The sequence below is a fragment of the Caenorhabditis remanei genome, chromosome II (genome assembly GCF_010183535.1).
Source record: "Caenorhabditis remanei strain PX506 chromosome II, whole genome shotgun sequence".
NCBI lineage: Eukaryota > Metazoa > Nematoda > Chromadorea > Rhabditida > Rhabditidae > Caenorhabditis > Caenorhabditis remanei.
In genome coordinates, this window is record NC_071329.1 from 19087148 (window position 1) to 19101723 (window position 14576).

Sequence of the window (14576 nt, forward strand, 5' to 3'; positions counted from 1 at the left end):
CCAGTGGTTGTGAGGGGGGTTTGTGGTCGGAAGGGTATGGGTTCGATTCCTGGCCACGCTAATGTTTTTTTTGCTTTTTGTTATGAATTTTTAAAGTGCTCTTATTGGGTCTGTATAACTTTTTTTCGAGATTTGAGAAGTGTAATACTGATTTTTATGGGAACACAAAGAAATTGGCACCACAAAAACGAAACAATTTTTTCGAACATTTACACATTTTTTGATCATCAAGTGATGATCATTAATTTTTCGAAATACTTTTCTTGTTTCAAAAAACACACATTTCGGAGAACAACTTTCATAAGAAAATCTTTACTATTAACAATCACAAACGGCTGCATGTTTGTTTGTAATCCTACAGGCCTCCTTACTGGGCTGATTTTTTACGAACTTGGACCAAAAGATCAGAAATTTCCTCCGCATAATGCCCGTATTTTACTTTTTTCTAGAGAAAATATCAACAAACGGTAAATTGAATAAGATTTAGCGTGTCTGAAAGTACCTTGATGTCAAATTTCAGAAAAAATGAAAACTAATTAATTGAGACACCGCTAATTTACACACGTAGACCGTTGTTTTCAATATCAAAAAATTCGCATTTTTAAAGACTTTTCGTTTGAATTTTCCCACTAAATTGATATTTTCTCTGTCAATTTGATGTTTCACAGAGTTTTCAAGTAATTGGTCTTCTAGCTCGACTATAAACTACAAAAGATTTCAGACCAAATTTGTTTATGGTCGATTCTTCGAAGCTGCTGAAGAAACGGCAAAAAGTCTGGAAAGTTGAAAAAGTACTGAACTTTATTAACAGAGACGAATAGACCAATCAACGAAAAGCAGTTTAACTGGATAACAAGCAATAAGAAGTTTAGAAAAATAAGAATTTTGAGGTGTTTGAAAAAGTAGAAGTATTTAGAAGATATTATTGGTTCAATTGCAATACGTTATCCATTTCGACAGACATCGCATGTCCTTTCTGATAGACTTTCACATGAATATCATCCCCCTCGTAGAACACATTTATTTCTGACTCCTCATTGCTCAACTCGATTGTAATATACACGCGACAATCGGAATTTCTGAAATTATATTCATATTTTTGGTCATAACTTTTTGTTATCTCAACCGAATCGATTGAAACTAAAATATTCGGAATTAGCTCATCACGACCGTTTGAATGAGTATAATCATGACTATTTTTGGAAAAATGGGTCCCGCCACAAATTTAAAGGCGCATGGGTGACCAAAAATAACATTTTGGTCAAAATAGGTCGATGTGGGGCTCATTTGAAAGGTCTTAACGTCTGTACAGATTCTCGAAACTTTTCGAAAACAATGATTTCACAAAATTTGTCTCAACTCTTCCAGATTTGAAGCTAGCCGATTTAAACTCACATTTTTGAAATCAGCACGTCAAGACCTTTCAAATGAGCCCCATATTGACCTATTATGACCAATGGGTACCTACGCGCCTTTAAATAGTCATGATTATACTCATTCAAACGGTCGCGATGTGCTGAAAACTACTGTATAGATTTAATGGAGTTTGGATTGAAAATGAAAAAGTTGTGACGGAAAAATAAGGACTCTCGAAACGTTTCGAAAATTTGTTACTTACTCGTTGAGTTTTGGTGAGATTAGGTTGATTTTTAGCTTATATTAAAAACTACTTACCGTCCTTCTGGAATGCGACATTTCCTTGCTCCATCCACTCTTCCGACACCTCGCATTAGCCAATCAGCAGAACAACAATCACGATGTGAGAACGAGAAATGAGTGCCGATATTTGGAGTGACACTTATCCATTTCTTCACGAGACATGGCAACACATCTAACACAGAGAAGTCGCCTATCGGGTTGGAAAAGATGACACGTCGATTGATGAAGCTTTCGACGTGTTCTCTTGTCACGACTCCTGTCGAAACGACAATTCTCGCGTCTTTTAGAGTGGGGTTACTGTAGTCAACAATTTCACGTGGGTGAGCTAAGATTTCCAGTTTTTGGAGAGGAGAGGAGAAAAAGAATGCGTTGAGAGCTGTTGATGTCTGCTGAGTGATTTTCAGATTACAAACCGATAGATTATAGGGGATACTGTAGTAAAAAGGGGCGGTTGGCTTGATTTCAAGCGTCCTGATGACTAGATTGTCTACGAATATCTTCTTCAATAAGTACTTCAATGCGTCTCCAAGTGTCTTACTGTACTGGACAACCTCTGTTCTCTCTCCGGCAACCAATTTGATAAAATAAAAATAAGGCATTCGATATCTCGGCGTCTCTTTCTCTCTCAATAAATACGGATAATAAATCGATCCGTAATGATTGATTCTCTCTTCCAACGCCTTCATTTCCACTGGATTCGTCTCAATCGATAATAATTGCTTTGCCTTGTAATACATATCTTTCGAATGTTCAATATCCAAATCTTGTCTCAATCTCTCAACAAATCTGATGGTTGCTTCTGGTTGGTCTCTGATCCCATAGTGATCTACGTCATGATCCCTTTCTCGTGACATCTTTCTCACATTTCGAATTCCTTCTGGCATCTTATCCACTGTTAAATCAGAATCCTCTCGATAACACTCATACAGACACAATCGATACGTCTTCTTATTGATTCTGATCATTGTCGGCGTCAACTGGACTTCATCGATTCGCATTGGAATACTCTTTTCGGTGGAGCGGATTCCCGGACATCTTTGGCGGAACTCGATTCTGAATATAAAAAAGTTGTAGAGCATTTTCGAAGTGTTTCGATAATCTCTAACTCGGTAGGTTTTCGTTGGATTATATTGATTTCTAGCTCAAAATGTGTGGATTTTAGTAGTGTTTTTCGTACTTCCAACCGGGCTGGGTCCGGGCCGGCCCGTAGCCCACTTCAAACTCAATATTATGAGCTCAAAAATATACCAAAATGTAGATCTCAACGAGTTCTATGTCTGTGACCCACTACGGGCCGGATGGCTATTCGTAAAATGTCGCGGGTCGGGAAAAAGCGCCAAAAAACGCAAAAATGCCCATTCTAACCCGGCCCGCGGGACAGTAACGAATAGCCATCCGGCCCGTAGTGGGTCACGGACATAGAACTCGTCGAGATCTACATTTTGGTATATTTTTCAGCTCATAATAATGAGTTTAAGGCAAGTTACGCGCCGGCCCGGTTTGCAATTATGGTGTTTTTGAGTAAAATAATCACGACATAGCTTACCTCAGGTTAGGATCGATAAACTGGAGCACAGATTTTGAGGATAAATACGTGAGAGGCATTTTGAGGGAGGAAGAAGAATGAGAATAAGGACGGTTGTGTTGTGCAAACGTAGACTAAACTGTGTTTCTTCCCATCGGATGTGCCCCTGACCTCCAATCGATACGGTACGAGAGACAGAGAAAGGGTGCTAATACAGTAATTAGCCAGATGGAGATAGGACAGTTATTAGTGTAAACTCGTTTCTCTCTGCCTCAGACTGAGTGATTTGGGATTAGCACGTTGAGTCATTCACAATGAGCAAATAATAATCAGAAAAAAGACAGTTACAACAGGATCTGTGATTAGCTGATGACTGTACTAGCACTTACAAGAGAAGTCTTTGGAGACGCCACTTTCAAACAACCTATAAACTTCATTATAGGCTTTTTCGACCACGAGGAGTCCATTTCTGCAGTCAAAACCTGCTAAATGTGTCTGCGAGCCAAGTTATGAGCCCTCAAAACTATGGATAAGCTTTTTTTCATGGAATTCCAAAACGACAAGTAGTAGACGCCACCGCGCGGTTTACCTGTGTTTGTACGTTGCAAAAATGAGAATACTTTGCGTATGCTACTTGTTGATTTGGAATTAGATGTCAACAGGCTTAACCATATGAAAAGTTTGAGAGCTTATCACTCGGCTCGCAGACACATTTAGCAGGTTTTGACTATAGAAATGGAATCTGCGTAGTCGAAAATACCTATAGGTCGTTTCAAAGTGGTGTCTCCAAAGACTTGCCTTGTTAGAATGTCATGATTATCTATCTCGAAAATTCTCTTTTGTCAAAGCCTTTTTATATTCAGCCCAAACTTGTTTGAAGATTTTAAGAATTTCCTCGACGCGACCCTTCATAGCACCCTCTCCCTCTCTCTGTCTCTCGTAGCGTATCGATTGGAGGTCAGGGGCACATCCGATGGGAAGAAACACAGTTCAGTCTACGTTTGCACAACACAACCGTCCTTATTCTCATTCTTCTTCCTCCCACAAAATGTCTCTCACGTATTTATCCTCAAAATCTGTGCTCCAGTTTATCGATCCTAACCTGAGGTTGGTTTCAGGTGCATCAAAGCAATTCCACTCTGAATGAAGAATTTCAGAATCGAGTTACGCCAGAGATGTCCGGGAGTCCGCTCCACCGAAAAGAGTATTCCAATGCGAATCGATGAAGTCCAGTTGACGCCGACAATGATCAGAATCAATAAGAAGACGTATCGATTGTGTCTGTATGAGTGTTATCGAGAGGATTCTGATTTAACAGTGGATAAGATGCCAGAAGGAATTCGAAATGTGAGAAAGATGTCACGAGAAAGGGATCATGACGTAGATCACTATGGGATCAGAGACCAACCAGAAGCAACCATCAGATTTGTTGAGAGATTGAGACAAGATTTGGATATTGAACATTCGAAAGATATGTATTACAAGGCAAAGCAATTATTATCGATTGAGACGAATCCAGTGGAAATGAAGGCGTTGGAAGAGAGAATCAATCATTACGGATCGATTTATTATCCGTATTTATTGAGAGAGAAAGAGACGCCGAGATATCGAATGCCTTATTTTTATTTTATCAAACTAGTGATTGCAGACGACAAAACAGAGGTTGTCCAGTACAGTAAGACACTTGGAGACGCATTGAAGTACATGGTAGGACAACTATTCGGAACGGCTAGTTTAATTACCATCCGAGTCCTTGAAATCAATCCAACCGCCCCTTTTTACTACAGTATCCCCTATAATCTATCGGTTTGCAATCTGAAAATCACTCAGCAGATATCAAGAGCTCTCAACGCATTCTCTTTCTCTGCTCCTCTCCAAAAACTGGAAATCTTAGCACACCCACGTGAAATTGTTGACTACAGTAACCCCACTCTAAGAGACGCGAGAATTGTCGTTTCGACAGGAGTCGTGACAAGATAACACGTGGAAAACTTCATCAATCCACGTGTCATCTTTTCGAAACCACCTCCAGGCGGCTTCTCTGTGTTAAATGTGTTGCCATGTCTCGTGAAGAAATGGATAAGTGTCACTCCAGATATCGGAACTCATTTCTCGTTTGCACAGCGTGATCGTTGTTCTGCAGAGAGTATGATGCGAGATGTGGAAAGACTGGATGGTGCAAGGAAATGCCGGATTCCAAAAGGACGGTAAGCGAAAAGCCATGAAACCTATACAGTAGTTTTCAGCACATCGCGACCGTTTGAATGAGTATAATCATGACTATATTTGGAAAAATGGGTCCCGCCACGAATTTAAAGGCGCATAGGTACCCATTGGTCATAGTAGGTCAATATGGGGCTCATTTGAAAGGTCTTGACGTGCTGATTTCAAAAATTTCAGTTTCAATCCGGTAGATTCAAATCTGGAAGAGTTTAGACAAATTTTGTGAAATTATAATTTTCGTTTTTCTGTAACTCCGCCCATTTTTGTCATCGACGACTGTTTTTAGGCTCAAATCAACCGGCTTGTCATATACTAACTAGAAAAATCACTGTTTTGTGACTTTCACCGGTTATGCGCCTTTAAAATTGTTGTGAGACCCATTTTTCCAAAACTTTCAATTGAGTATAATCATGACTATATTCGATAACTTTCGAAAAATGGGATTTTAAAGGCGCATAACCGGAGAAAGTCACGAAACAGTGATTTTTCTAGTTAGTATATGACAAGCCGGTCGATTTGAGTCTAAAAACAGTCGTCTATGACAAAAATGGGCGGAGTTTCAGAAAAACGAAAACTATAATTTCACAAAATTTGTCTCAACTCTTCCAGATTTTAAGCTAGCGGATTGAAACTCACATTTTTGAAATCAGCACGTCAAGACCTTTCAAATGAGCCCCATATTGACCTAATTTGACCATCCTATCGCCTATGCGCCTTTAAATTCGTAGCGTGACCCATTTTTCCAAAAATAGTCATGATTATACTCATTCAAACGGTGGCAATGAGCTGATTCTGAATATTTTAGTTTCAATTGATTTGGTTTAGATAACTAGGTCAAAAATATGAATATAATTTCAGAGATACCAATTGTCGCGCCTATATTACAATCGAGTTGAGTAATGAGGATTCGGAAATAAATATTTTCTACATGGAGAATGATATTCATGTGAAAGTCTATTCGAAAGGACATGCGATGTCTGTCGAAATGGAGAACGTATTGCAATTGAACCAATAATATCTTCTAAATACTACTACTCTATTAGCGGAGCAATTTCATTACAACTGCGCTCCACCGCAAACGAGAGAGTATCGGCGAGAGACGCAGAGTTCTTTCTGGCGCGAAACAGACTTTCACCATTTTTGAAGTTTTAATTAAAAATTTGCCAATTTCCGAGAGAAAATTATGCGAAAATAGATCAAAAATGGCGAAAATCTGTTTCGCGCCAGAAAATTCTCTGTGTCTCTCGCCGATACTCTCTCGTTTGCGGTGGGGCGCAGTTTTAACGAATTTGCTCTGCTAATAGAGTAGTAGTATTTAGAAGATATTATTGGTTCAATTGCAATACGTTCTCCATTTCGACAGACATCGCATGTCCTTTCGAATAGACTTTCACATGAATATCATTCTCCATGTAGAAAATACTCTACTAAAATTCATATTTTTCCAAAAGTTCTTATTGCTTGTTATCCAGTTAAACTGTGATTGGTTTATTCGTCTCTGTTAATAAAGTTCAGTTAATAAGATTTTTCAACTTTCCAGACTTTTTGCCGTTTCTTCAGCAGGTCTACCCAAGAAAATCTCAAAAAATCGACCATAAACAAATTTGGTCTGAAAGCTTTTATAGTTTATAGTCAAGCTAGCAGACCAATTACTGGAAAACTCTACTCCAATGTGACGTGCAAGGCCGCCCATGTCCCTAGTCACATTAGATGTGCCGAAATTACATTTTTGAGGAATTCAAGTCTGAAAATTGCTGAAAAATCGATGAATCCTATTGGAATTTCCCAAATTCATAAATAAAAAAGATCAGAGATAAGTTAGAAATCATAAAAATCAATAAATTTCGATCCGAAAATCCGTATTCATTTCTTCTTTCCACCGCGTTCTTTGACTTGAAGTACGATAAGGGATCGATTGTGGAGATTATAGTAGGCGGCGCTCAAATTGTCTTTCACAAAGAATCCGTCGCTCAACAACTTCTGCTTTCCGATGCCCATTCCGTAACGATCCTGGATTTGTTGCTTCAGTTCGGACATCTGGAATTACAGATTGAATTTTACAGAAAAATGAAAATTTGGGCTAAAAATATCGATTTTATAGCCAAAATTGTTCAATTTTGACGAAAAAATCAGAAATTTGGCCATAGGTTCCCCGGAAAAGTGACAAAATGCGCTCTATTGATAATTGAAAAAAATGCTATTTTGAGGAATTAACACTCGAAAAATAGCACTTTCAGCAACACCTATATTATCAATAGAGCGCATTTGTCACAAATAAGCTGAAAACACTCATTTCTGTCAGAATTTCAGCAATTTTTAGCGTTTTCAACTAAAAACTGATAAGAAAGTGCTGAAAATTCGGTCGAACTCAACGAAATGTTGCTGATATCTCCGATTTTTGAGAATCCCCATTTTCAACTGATTTAACTCCATAATTACAGTAAACCGCTCAAAATGAACAATCTGAAACCAATTTTTAGCGATTTCATACTCTAAACTGACTTAAAATCGCTCAGAACTTGAGCCAAATTGAATTTCAGTGATCTGCAATAGATTTGGCTGAAGAAAATAGGCAGTTTTACGGGAAACATGAAAATTTGGGCATAGGTTCCCCGGGAAAGTGACAAATGTGCTCTATTGATAATTGGGCGCTGAAAAATGCTATTTTGAGGGATTTACACTCGAAAAATAGCATTTTTGCCGGCACCTGGATTATCAATGGAGCGCATTTGTCACAGATATATAAAATTGTGCTGAAAATACTAATTTCAGTCAGAAGTTCAGCAAATTTCAACGTTTTTAACTGGATTTGTTGCTTTAGTTCGGACATCTGGAATTACAGACGGGTTTAGGTGGAAAATATTGAATTTTGGGCTAAAAATCATTTTAAAAAGCCAAAAGTAATGATTTTCAGCCTAAAACCACTTGGAATAGAATTCTAAGCTGGTTCGGAAGGATTTCCAGTTAAAAGGATTTCCAGTTAGTCTTTAAAAACGACAATTTCAGCCATTTTCAATCAAAATTGCACGAAAAACGCTGAAAAAGTGATTTCGGACTCTTTTTCCTCCATTTTCAGCTGATTTTCAACTAATTTTTGCTATATTTTCAGTGAAAACGCCCAAAATCCGTACCGGCGCCGTGACTTGTACACTGAATTGTACAAACGATCCGTCCATTCCATTTTCGGGTGCTTGTGGCAATTGGACGATCAACTCGATCGTTCCATTCACTTTCTTCAACCACTCCTCTTCCGGCTCCAAATCTTCTTCAGTTCGAGCACGTTTTGCTGGTGGACCACCGGCTCCTCCGAATTCCATAGGTGGACGCATGTGGGGTGGAAGCTGAAATTATTCGTTTGGTTACTTGAAACGCGTCAAAAGTACGCCAGACACAGAAAATCAGGCTGAAACGTTCGGCTGAAACGCGTTAAAGGTACCCCAGATACTGAAAAATGAAAAAAAAAATCGACTCAGCACGCGTCCCCGGTGCGCCCGATATAGGAAAATCTAGAAATTCTGATAGAAACGCGCTGAAGGTACCCCAGATATTCGATAAACCGTATATTTGATGAAAACGCGGTTAAGACGCGTCAAAATCGTTGATTGTTGTCTAAAACGCGTCAAAGCTACGCCAGACACAGAACATCTGGAGATTTTCGGTTGAAACGCGTCTAGGGTGCGCCAGACGACAAAACTATCCTATTTTCGACCTGAGACAATTTTTGAGTCAAGAACGCGTCAAAGGTACGCCAGCCTTCTCCAAATCGTACTTTTCACACGAAAATGTCCCAGAAATCACTGACGGTGGAAACGAGCCAACTACACGCCAGATGCGTCTAGAAATCGTTTTTTTCAACATCTTCAGCCGATTTTCAGCATTTTCAGCCGATTTTCAGTCCAATTCTTACCCCTTGACCACCAGGTGGCATCATTCCCATCGGTGGTCCCCCTGGACCGCCTGGCCATGGCATTTGTCCGGGAAGATTAGCGATTCCCTGAGTGATCGTCACATTTCCTTGAGTCGTCTGATGACGTGGCAACTGCTGTTGAGCACCGATCTTCTCTTTCGACGGATCGGCAATGAAGCCGTGTTGACGGTGGATTTCGTTGATTTGTTGGTCTGAAAAATGAAAATTTGGGCATAGGTTCCCCGGGAAAAGTGACAAAATGCGCTCTACTGATAACTCGGTGTCGGAAAATGCTATTTTGAGGGATTTACACTCGAAAAATCGCATTTTAACAACACCTGGATTATCAATAGAGCGCATTTATCACAGGTATTTCAAATTGAGCTGAAAACCCTCATTTCTCTCAGAATTTCTGTAATTCTCAGTGTTTTTCACTGGATTTGTTGATTTAGTTCGGACATCTGTAATAACAGATGAAGTTGCAGATGGAAATACCGTAATTTTAGGCATGAAACCCAAGAAAATGAGTTTTTCAGACTTTTTGAAGATTTGAGGGCTAAAAACTATTAAAAAGAGCCAAAATTGATGATTTTTGTGCTGAAATTAGTCTGAATAGCCTAAAACCGCCGAAACCCTGATTTTCAGGTGTTTCTATTTGAGAAATTAGAAGTTTCAGATGATTTTCAGAAGTTTCTGATAATTGAGTACCGTAAAATGCGATTTTGAGGGATTTACACTCGAAAAATAGCGTTTTGTCAACACCTGGATTATCAATAGAGCGCATTTCTCACAGATATGTCAAAATGAGCTGACAGCACTCATTTCTCTCAGAATTTCTGTAATTTTCAGTGTTTTTAACTCAAACCAGATGGGAAATCGCTGAAACTCTGCGGAACGCTGTTGAAATCGAAACTTTCCGAACAGAAGCGGATTTTTTGATTTTCAGCACATTTAACTCGAAAATTACAGTGAACCGGTCTAAATTCTGCGATTTCAAACGTTTCAGACCGGAAACTGACTCAAAATCGCTCAGAACTCGCGTTTTAGCGATCCGATACAGATTTGGCTCAGATTTGAAGAGAATTTCGACAATTTTTGCTCAAAAAATGAATCAAAAACGCTGGAAATTCGCTCCAAGTTCAAACATATCGTTTTCAACCCGAATTTTCAGTTTTTTTGAGTTTTTGCTCAAAAAATGAGTCGAAAATCCATAATTTCCACTCCGTACCAATAGTGACTTGATTCTGGACCGCCCTTGTAATCATATCTCTCGTCTCCTCAGTTCCATCCCAAATCAGTTTATTCGATTGTCCCTGCTGGGAGTTGTCCTCTTCGCCCAATTTCTTTCCGATCATCGTCTGCTCACCGCCGACACCAAAGATGTCGGTACGACGTTCGGCGAATTGACCCAGATTTCTGAAAATCGATGAAATTATGTGATTTTTGATTAAAAATTGAAGATTTTCAGCGATTTTTGTCTGAAAATCACATTCTCAGTCTCAATTTAAAGTTTGGAGTCCAGATTTTCCGGTTTTTTTTTCAAGTTTTTAACACAGAAATCGATTTGAGGGATTTCGAGCTGATTTTTGAGTCAAAAAATGAAGATTTTCAACGATTTTTTGTCTGAAAATCACATTTTCAGTCTTAATTTGAAGCTTGGAGTCCAGCTTTTCAGGTTTTTGAGTTTTTAGCATAGAAATCAATGATTCATGAATCTGAAAATCATGAATCTGGTATCATTATACCGGAAATAGAAGTTTTCACGCTCATTTCAACATAAAAATCTTGATTTTCAGCTCAGAATCATGATTTCAGGGCTAAAAACTCAAAAACCTGAAAATCTATGCTCTAATCTTCAAATTAAGACTGAAAACGTGATTTTCAGACAAAAATCGATGAAAATCTTCATTTTTGACTCACAAATCGGAAATTCCTATTGAAAAATATCAGCTTTTCTTTAAAAAGCTGAAAATCTAGATTGTGGGGCAATTTACGGCCGAAAATCTCGTTTTTGGGCTCAAATTCTTCAATTTTTTCCGGGAACGACAGTTTCTACTGATAAAATCGACTTTTTTGTCACTTTTTCGCCGAAAAAACAAAAATTTGGGCATAGGTTCCCCGGGAAAGTGAAAAATGTGCTCTATTGATAATTGGGTGGAGGAAAATGCAAATTTGAGGGATTTACACTCGAAAAATCGCATTTTAACGACACCTGGATTATCAATAGAACGCATTTGTCACAGATGAAATAGAGCAGAAATTACTATCAGAATTTCAGCGTTTTCAATCCCATTTCCAGTTCGAGCTTAAAATCTAGATTCTGGGCTAATTGTAAGCCGAAAACCTCAGTTTTGGGCTCAAATTCTTCAATTTTTTCAAGGTTTGAGTTAAAAATCGTGATTCTGAACAGATTTTTTGCCAATTTTCACTCATTTTACAGCATTTTCACTGCCGAAACTCGAATTTTCAGCTATTTCTTTGATTTCTACCTCGAAATATCGGCTCCCAGCGCCAGCACCGGTTCCTCAGTGGATCTCTCTCCAATATGACGATCTCTATCCTCTTTATACTGTGAATCGACAGTATTATATCTGACGTGCTCGGCGAGCTTATCCGATGGAATTCGTTCTCCTGTAAGTGGAGAAATAATCCAATTCTCCACAGCTTTCTTCTGTGTCGTCGGCTGATTTCTCTTCGGATCATAATCCCTCACAATCACATCCTTCTGCTTCGTCGGTGGAAGTGGAGCTGTGAACGAGGATTCTGGAGCCGTTTTGTCGCCGACGTCTTCGTCTTCTGAATCACTCTCTTCCATATCCATTTCTTGCATTTCAGCGGCCGCTTTTTGCATTTCGTTTCGCGCTTCCAGGAGAATTCTGGCACCGACATCCTTCGGGGTGCAGAGTGGAGGGAGTTGGGATGAGTCGCCCGGCTGAAATTTTCAGAAAATATCGATTTTTAACCCAAAATCAAAAAATTTTGACTGAAAAAATCAGAAATTTGGGCATAGGTTCCCCGGGAAAGTGACAAATGCGCTCTATTGATAATTGAGTGGAGGAAAATGCTATTTTGAGGGATTTACACTCGAAAAATCGCATTTTAATGACACCTGGATTATCAATAGAGCGCATTTGTCAGAGGTATGTAAAATTGTGCTGAAAACACTGATTTCAGTCAAAATTTCAGCAATTTTCAGCAAAAAATTAGTGATTTTGGCTGGAATTTCGATGAAAAATTCAGTTTTTGAGCTCAAATCACACCTGAAAATCGACAGTCTGCACCACAACAAAATCGTGCCAATCAATTTGCGCATAGGCCATTCGTTCCTTCTCCGCTTCCGCCTCTTCGCGATCTTTGAGTCCTTTTTGATGTTTTTCCCATGAAACACGATAATTGATGTCTTCCAGAAGACGTTTTTTGTTAGAAGCGTCGTCGAGAAGTTGGCCGACGACGTTGGTGGCCGGAACGAGGACCTGGAAGTGGATTTTTGGGTTAAAAACTAGATTTTTTCAGTTTTTTTGACTGAAAATCGGCTGAAAAACCTCAAAATTACGGTAATTACCTTCTGATACTGCTCGACGAGCTTTGTGAAGTAGGTGAAGTTACAATGAGCGGGTTTCAAGAAATCGAATTGATAATTTCTCGCTTCTCTCGTCATTAATTGGGTCAGGAATTGACGACCGTTTCGGGCAACGAATAAGGCGACCAGACGAATGAGATCACTGGAAAATTGGGGAAAATTAGGACTTTTGAGTTGAAAATACGAAATTTCAGATGATTTTTAGCGGAGTTTTCCTGGAAAATCAAAAAATTGGGCATAGGTTCCCCGGGAAAGTGACAAATGCGCTCTATTGATAATATGATGTGGGAAAATGCGATTTTGAGGGATTTACACTCGAAAAATAGCATTTTATCGACACCTGGATTATCAATAAAGCGCATTTATCACAATTATGTCAAATAGAGCAGAAAACACTAATTTCAGTCAGAATTTTAGCAATTTTAAGCGTTTTTAACTCAAAATTGGTGGGAAATCGCAACTCACAAATTAATGTCGGAAAATACAATTTTCAGCACCAAAATTATCAGTAAAGCGCATTTGTCACAGAATAGTCTATGTCGCACCAAAACAGGCACAGAAATCAAGATTTTCAGCCGAAATGTAATTTGAAAATAATAATAAAACTCGAAAGTCCAGCTGAAAAAGCTGGAAATATAGATTAATGTCTCAGAAAAAAGTTTCAGATCAAAAATTGACTGAAATTGCTGATTTCCGGGTCAAAAAGCTGAAATTACCAAAAACTATTGACTTCCATTAATTCTGAGTCAAAATTCACGTTTTCTAGTTGAATTTGACTGAAAAACGAAAATTTTCAAAGTAAAATCGCTCAAAATCGGTCGAAATCAACTTCTTCCAACCAACACAGCGATATTTATCAATTTTGTGCTGAAATTCATGGTTTGGAACCGTATTCCACATCGAAAACCTCAATTTTTAGCCAGAAACTCTGAAAATCACAATTTTCAGCTAAACTTGACTCAAAAAATGAAAGCTTTAAGCGAAAATGATGAAAAAAGCTCAAAACCGATAAAAATCAACTTCTTCCAGCTAAAATATCGATTTTCATCAATTACAGGCAATAATTCATGGTTTTGAACTTTTTTCCGCATCGAAAAAATCGATTTTCCTGCCAAAAACTCCGAAAATCTGCATTTCAACTTACAGATCATAGGCATTAATAGTGGATGGATCAGCTGAAAACTCGTAAGCTGGCGGTGGTGCCGACGGGACGAATTCCGCTTTCTTGACGTGTTCTTTGACTGCCTGGGGCACCTTTGGCGCCTCGACTCGTCCCTCCGAGAAATCGTAGACCATTTTCTTATAGTACGCATGATATGGATCGGTAATCGAGAGAAAATTGAATTTCGGGTTTTTCGCCTCTTTTTCGCGAATTTTATTCTCGAAATCCACTCCGTTTTTCGCCACGAAACGCGCGGTCTTGTCGACGATCGCTGGAAAAAAAATTAATTTTTTTCAAATTTTAGTGCGAAAAAATCGATTTTTAGTGATTTTTGGGAGAAAAATTGCAATTTTTATCGATTTTTCACTCCTTACTTCGAATATCGGGCGGCGGATTGATCAAACCGATGATCGTTTTGCCGGAAAGCGTCGGCTCGTTGTTCATCGAGTCCTCCTCTCGATTTGACACTCTTGACAGCATTTTCTGCAATAAATCGATGATTTCAGTAAGCAAAATTAAA

The 14576-nt window shown here is 38.8% G+C and overlaps 4 protein-coding genes across 4 annotated transcripts; 2 read left to right on the plus strand and 2 right to left on the minus strand.

Annotated features, from left to right (window-relative positions):
- Positions 1 to 922: 922 nt before the first annotated feature.
- Positions 923 to 3264, minus strand: GCK72_007974 (uncharacterized protein; the record flags this gene model as incomplete). The annotated part of the gene is made up of 3 exons (XM_053726572.1): positions 923 to 1079; positions 1675 to 2712; positions 3206 to 3264. The coding sequence occupies 3 exons, from the start codon at positions 3262 to 3264 to the stop codon at positions 923 to 925; spliced, it is 1254 nt and encodes a 417-aa protein (XP_053590766.1).
- A 968-nt stretch (positions 3265 to 4232) lies between these two features.
- Positions 4233 to 5164, plus strand: GCK72_007975 (uncharacterized protein; the record flags this gene model as incomplete). Its single annotated transcript, XM_053726573.1, has 2 exons — positions 4233 to 4291; positions 4342 to 5164. 2 exons carry the CDS (start codon positions 4233 to 4235, stop codon positions 5162 to 5164), a joined length of 882 nt encoding a protein of 293 aa, XP_053590767.1.
- Positions 5165 to 5332: 168 nt separating this feature from the next.
- GCK72_007976 (uncharacterized protein) lies at positions 5333 to 6422 on the plus strand (the record flags this gene model as incomplete). The annotated part of the gene is made up of 2 exons (XM_003097132.2): positions 5333 to 5391; positions 6266 to 6422. The coding sequence occupies 2 exons, from the start codon at positions 5333 to 5335 to the stop codon at positions 6420 to 6422; spliced, it is 216 nt and encodes a 71-aa protein (XP_003097180.2).
- An 848-nt stretch (positions 6423 to 7270) lies between these two features.
- GCK72_007977 (uncharacterized protein) lies at positions 7271 to 14536 on the minus strand (the record flags this gene model as incomplete). Its single annotated transcript, XM_003097117.2, has 9 exons — positions 7271 to 7444; positions 8539 to 8748; positions 9315 to 9526; positions 10543 to 10730; positions 11804 to 12246; positions 12575 to 12787; positions 12877 to 13036; positions 14039 to 14327; positions 14431 to 14536. 9 exons carry the CDS (start codon positions 14534 to 14536, stop codon positions 7271 to 7273), a joined length of 1995 nt encoding a protein of 664 aa, XP_003097165.2.
- Between the last annotated feature and the right edge of the window lie 40 nt (positions 14537 to 14576).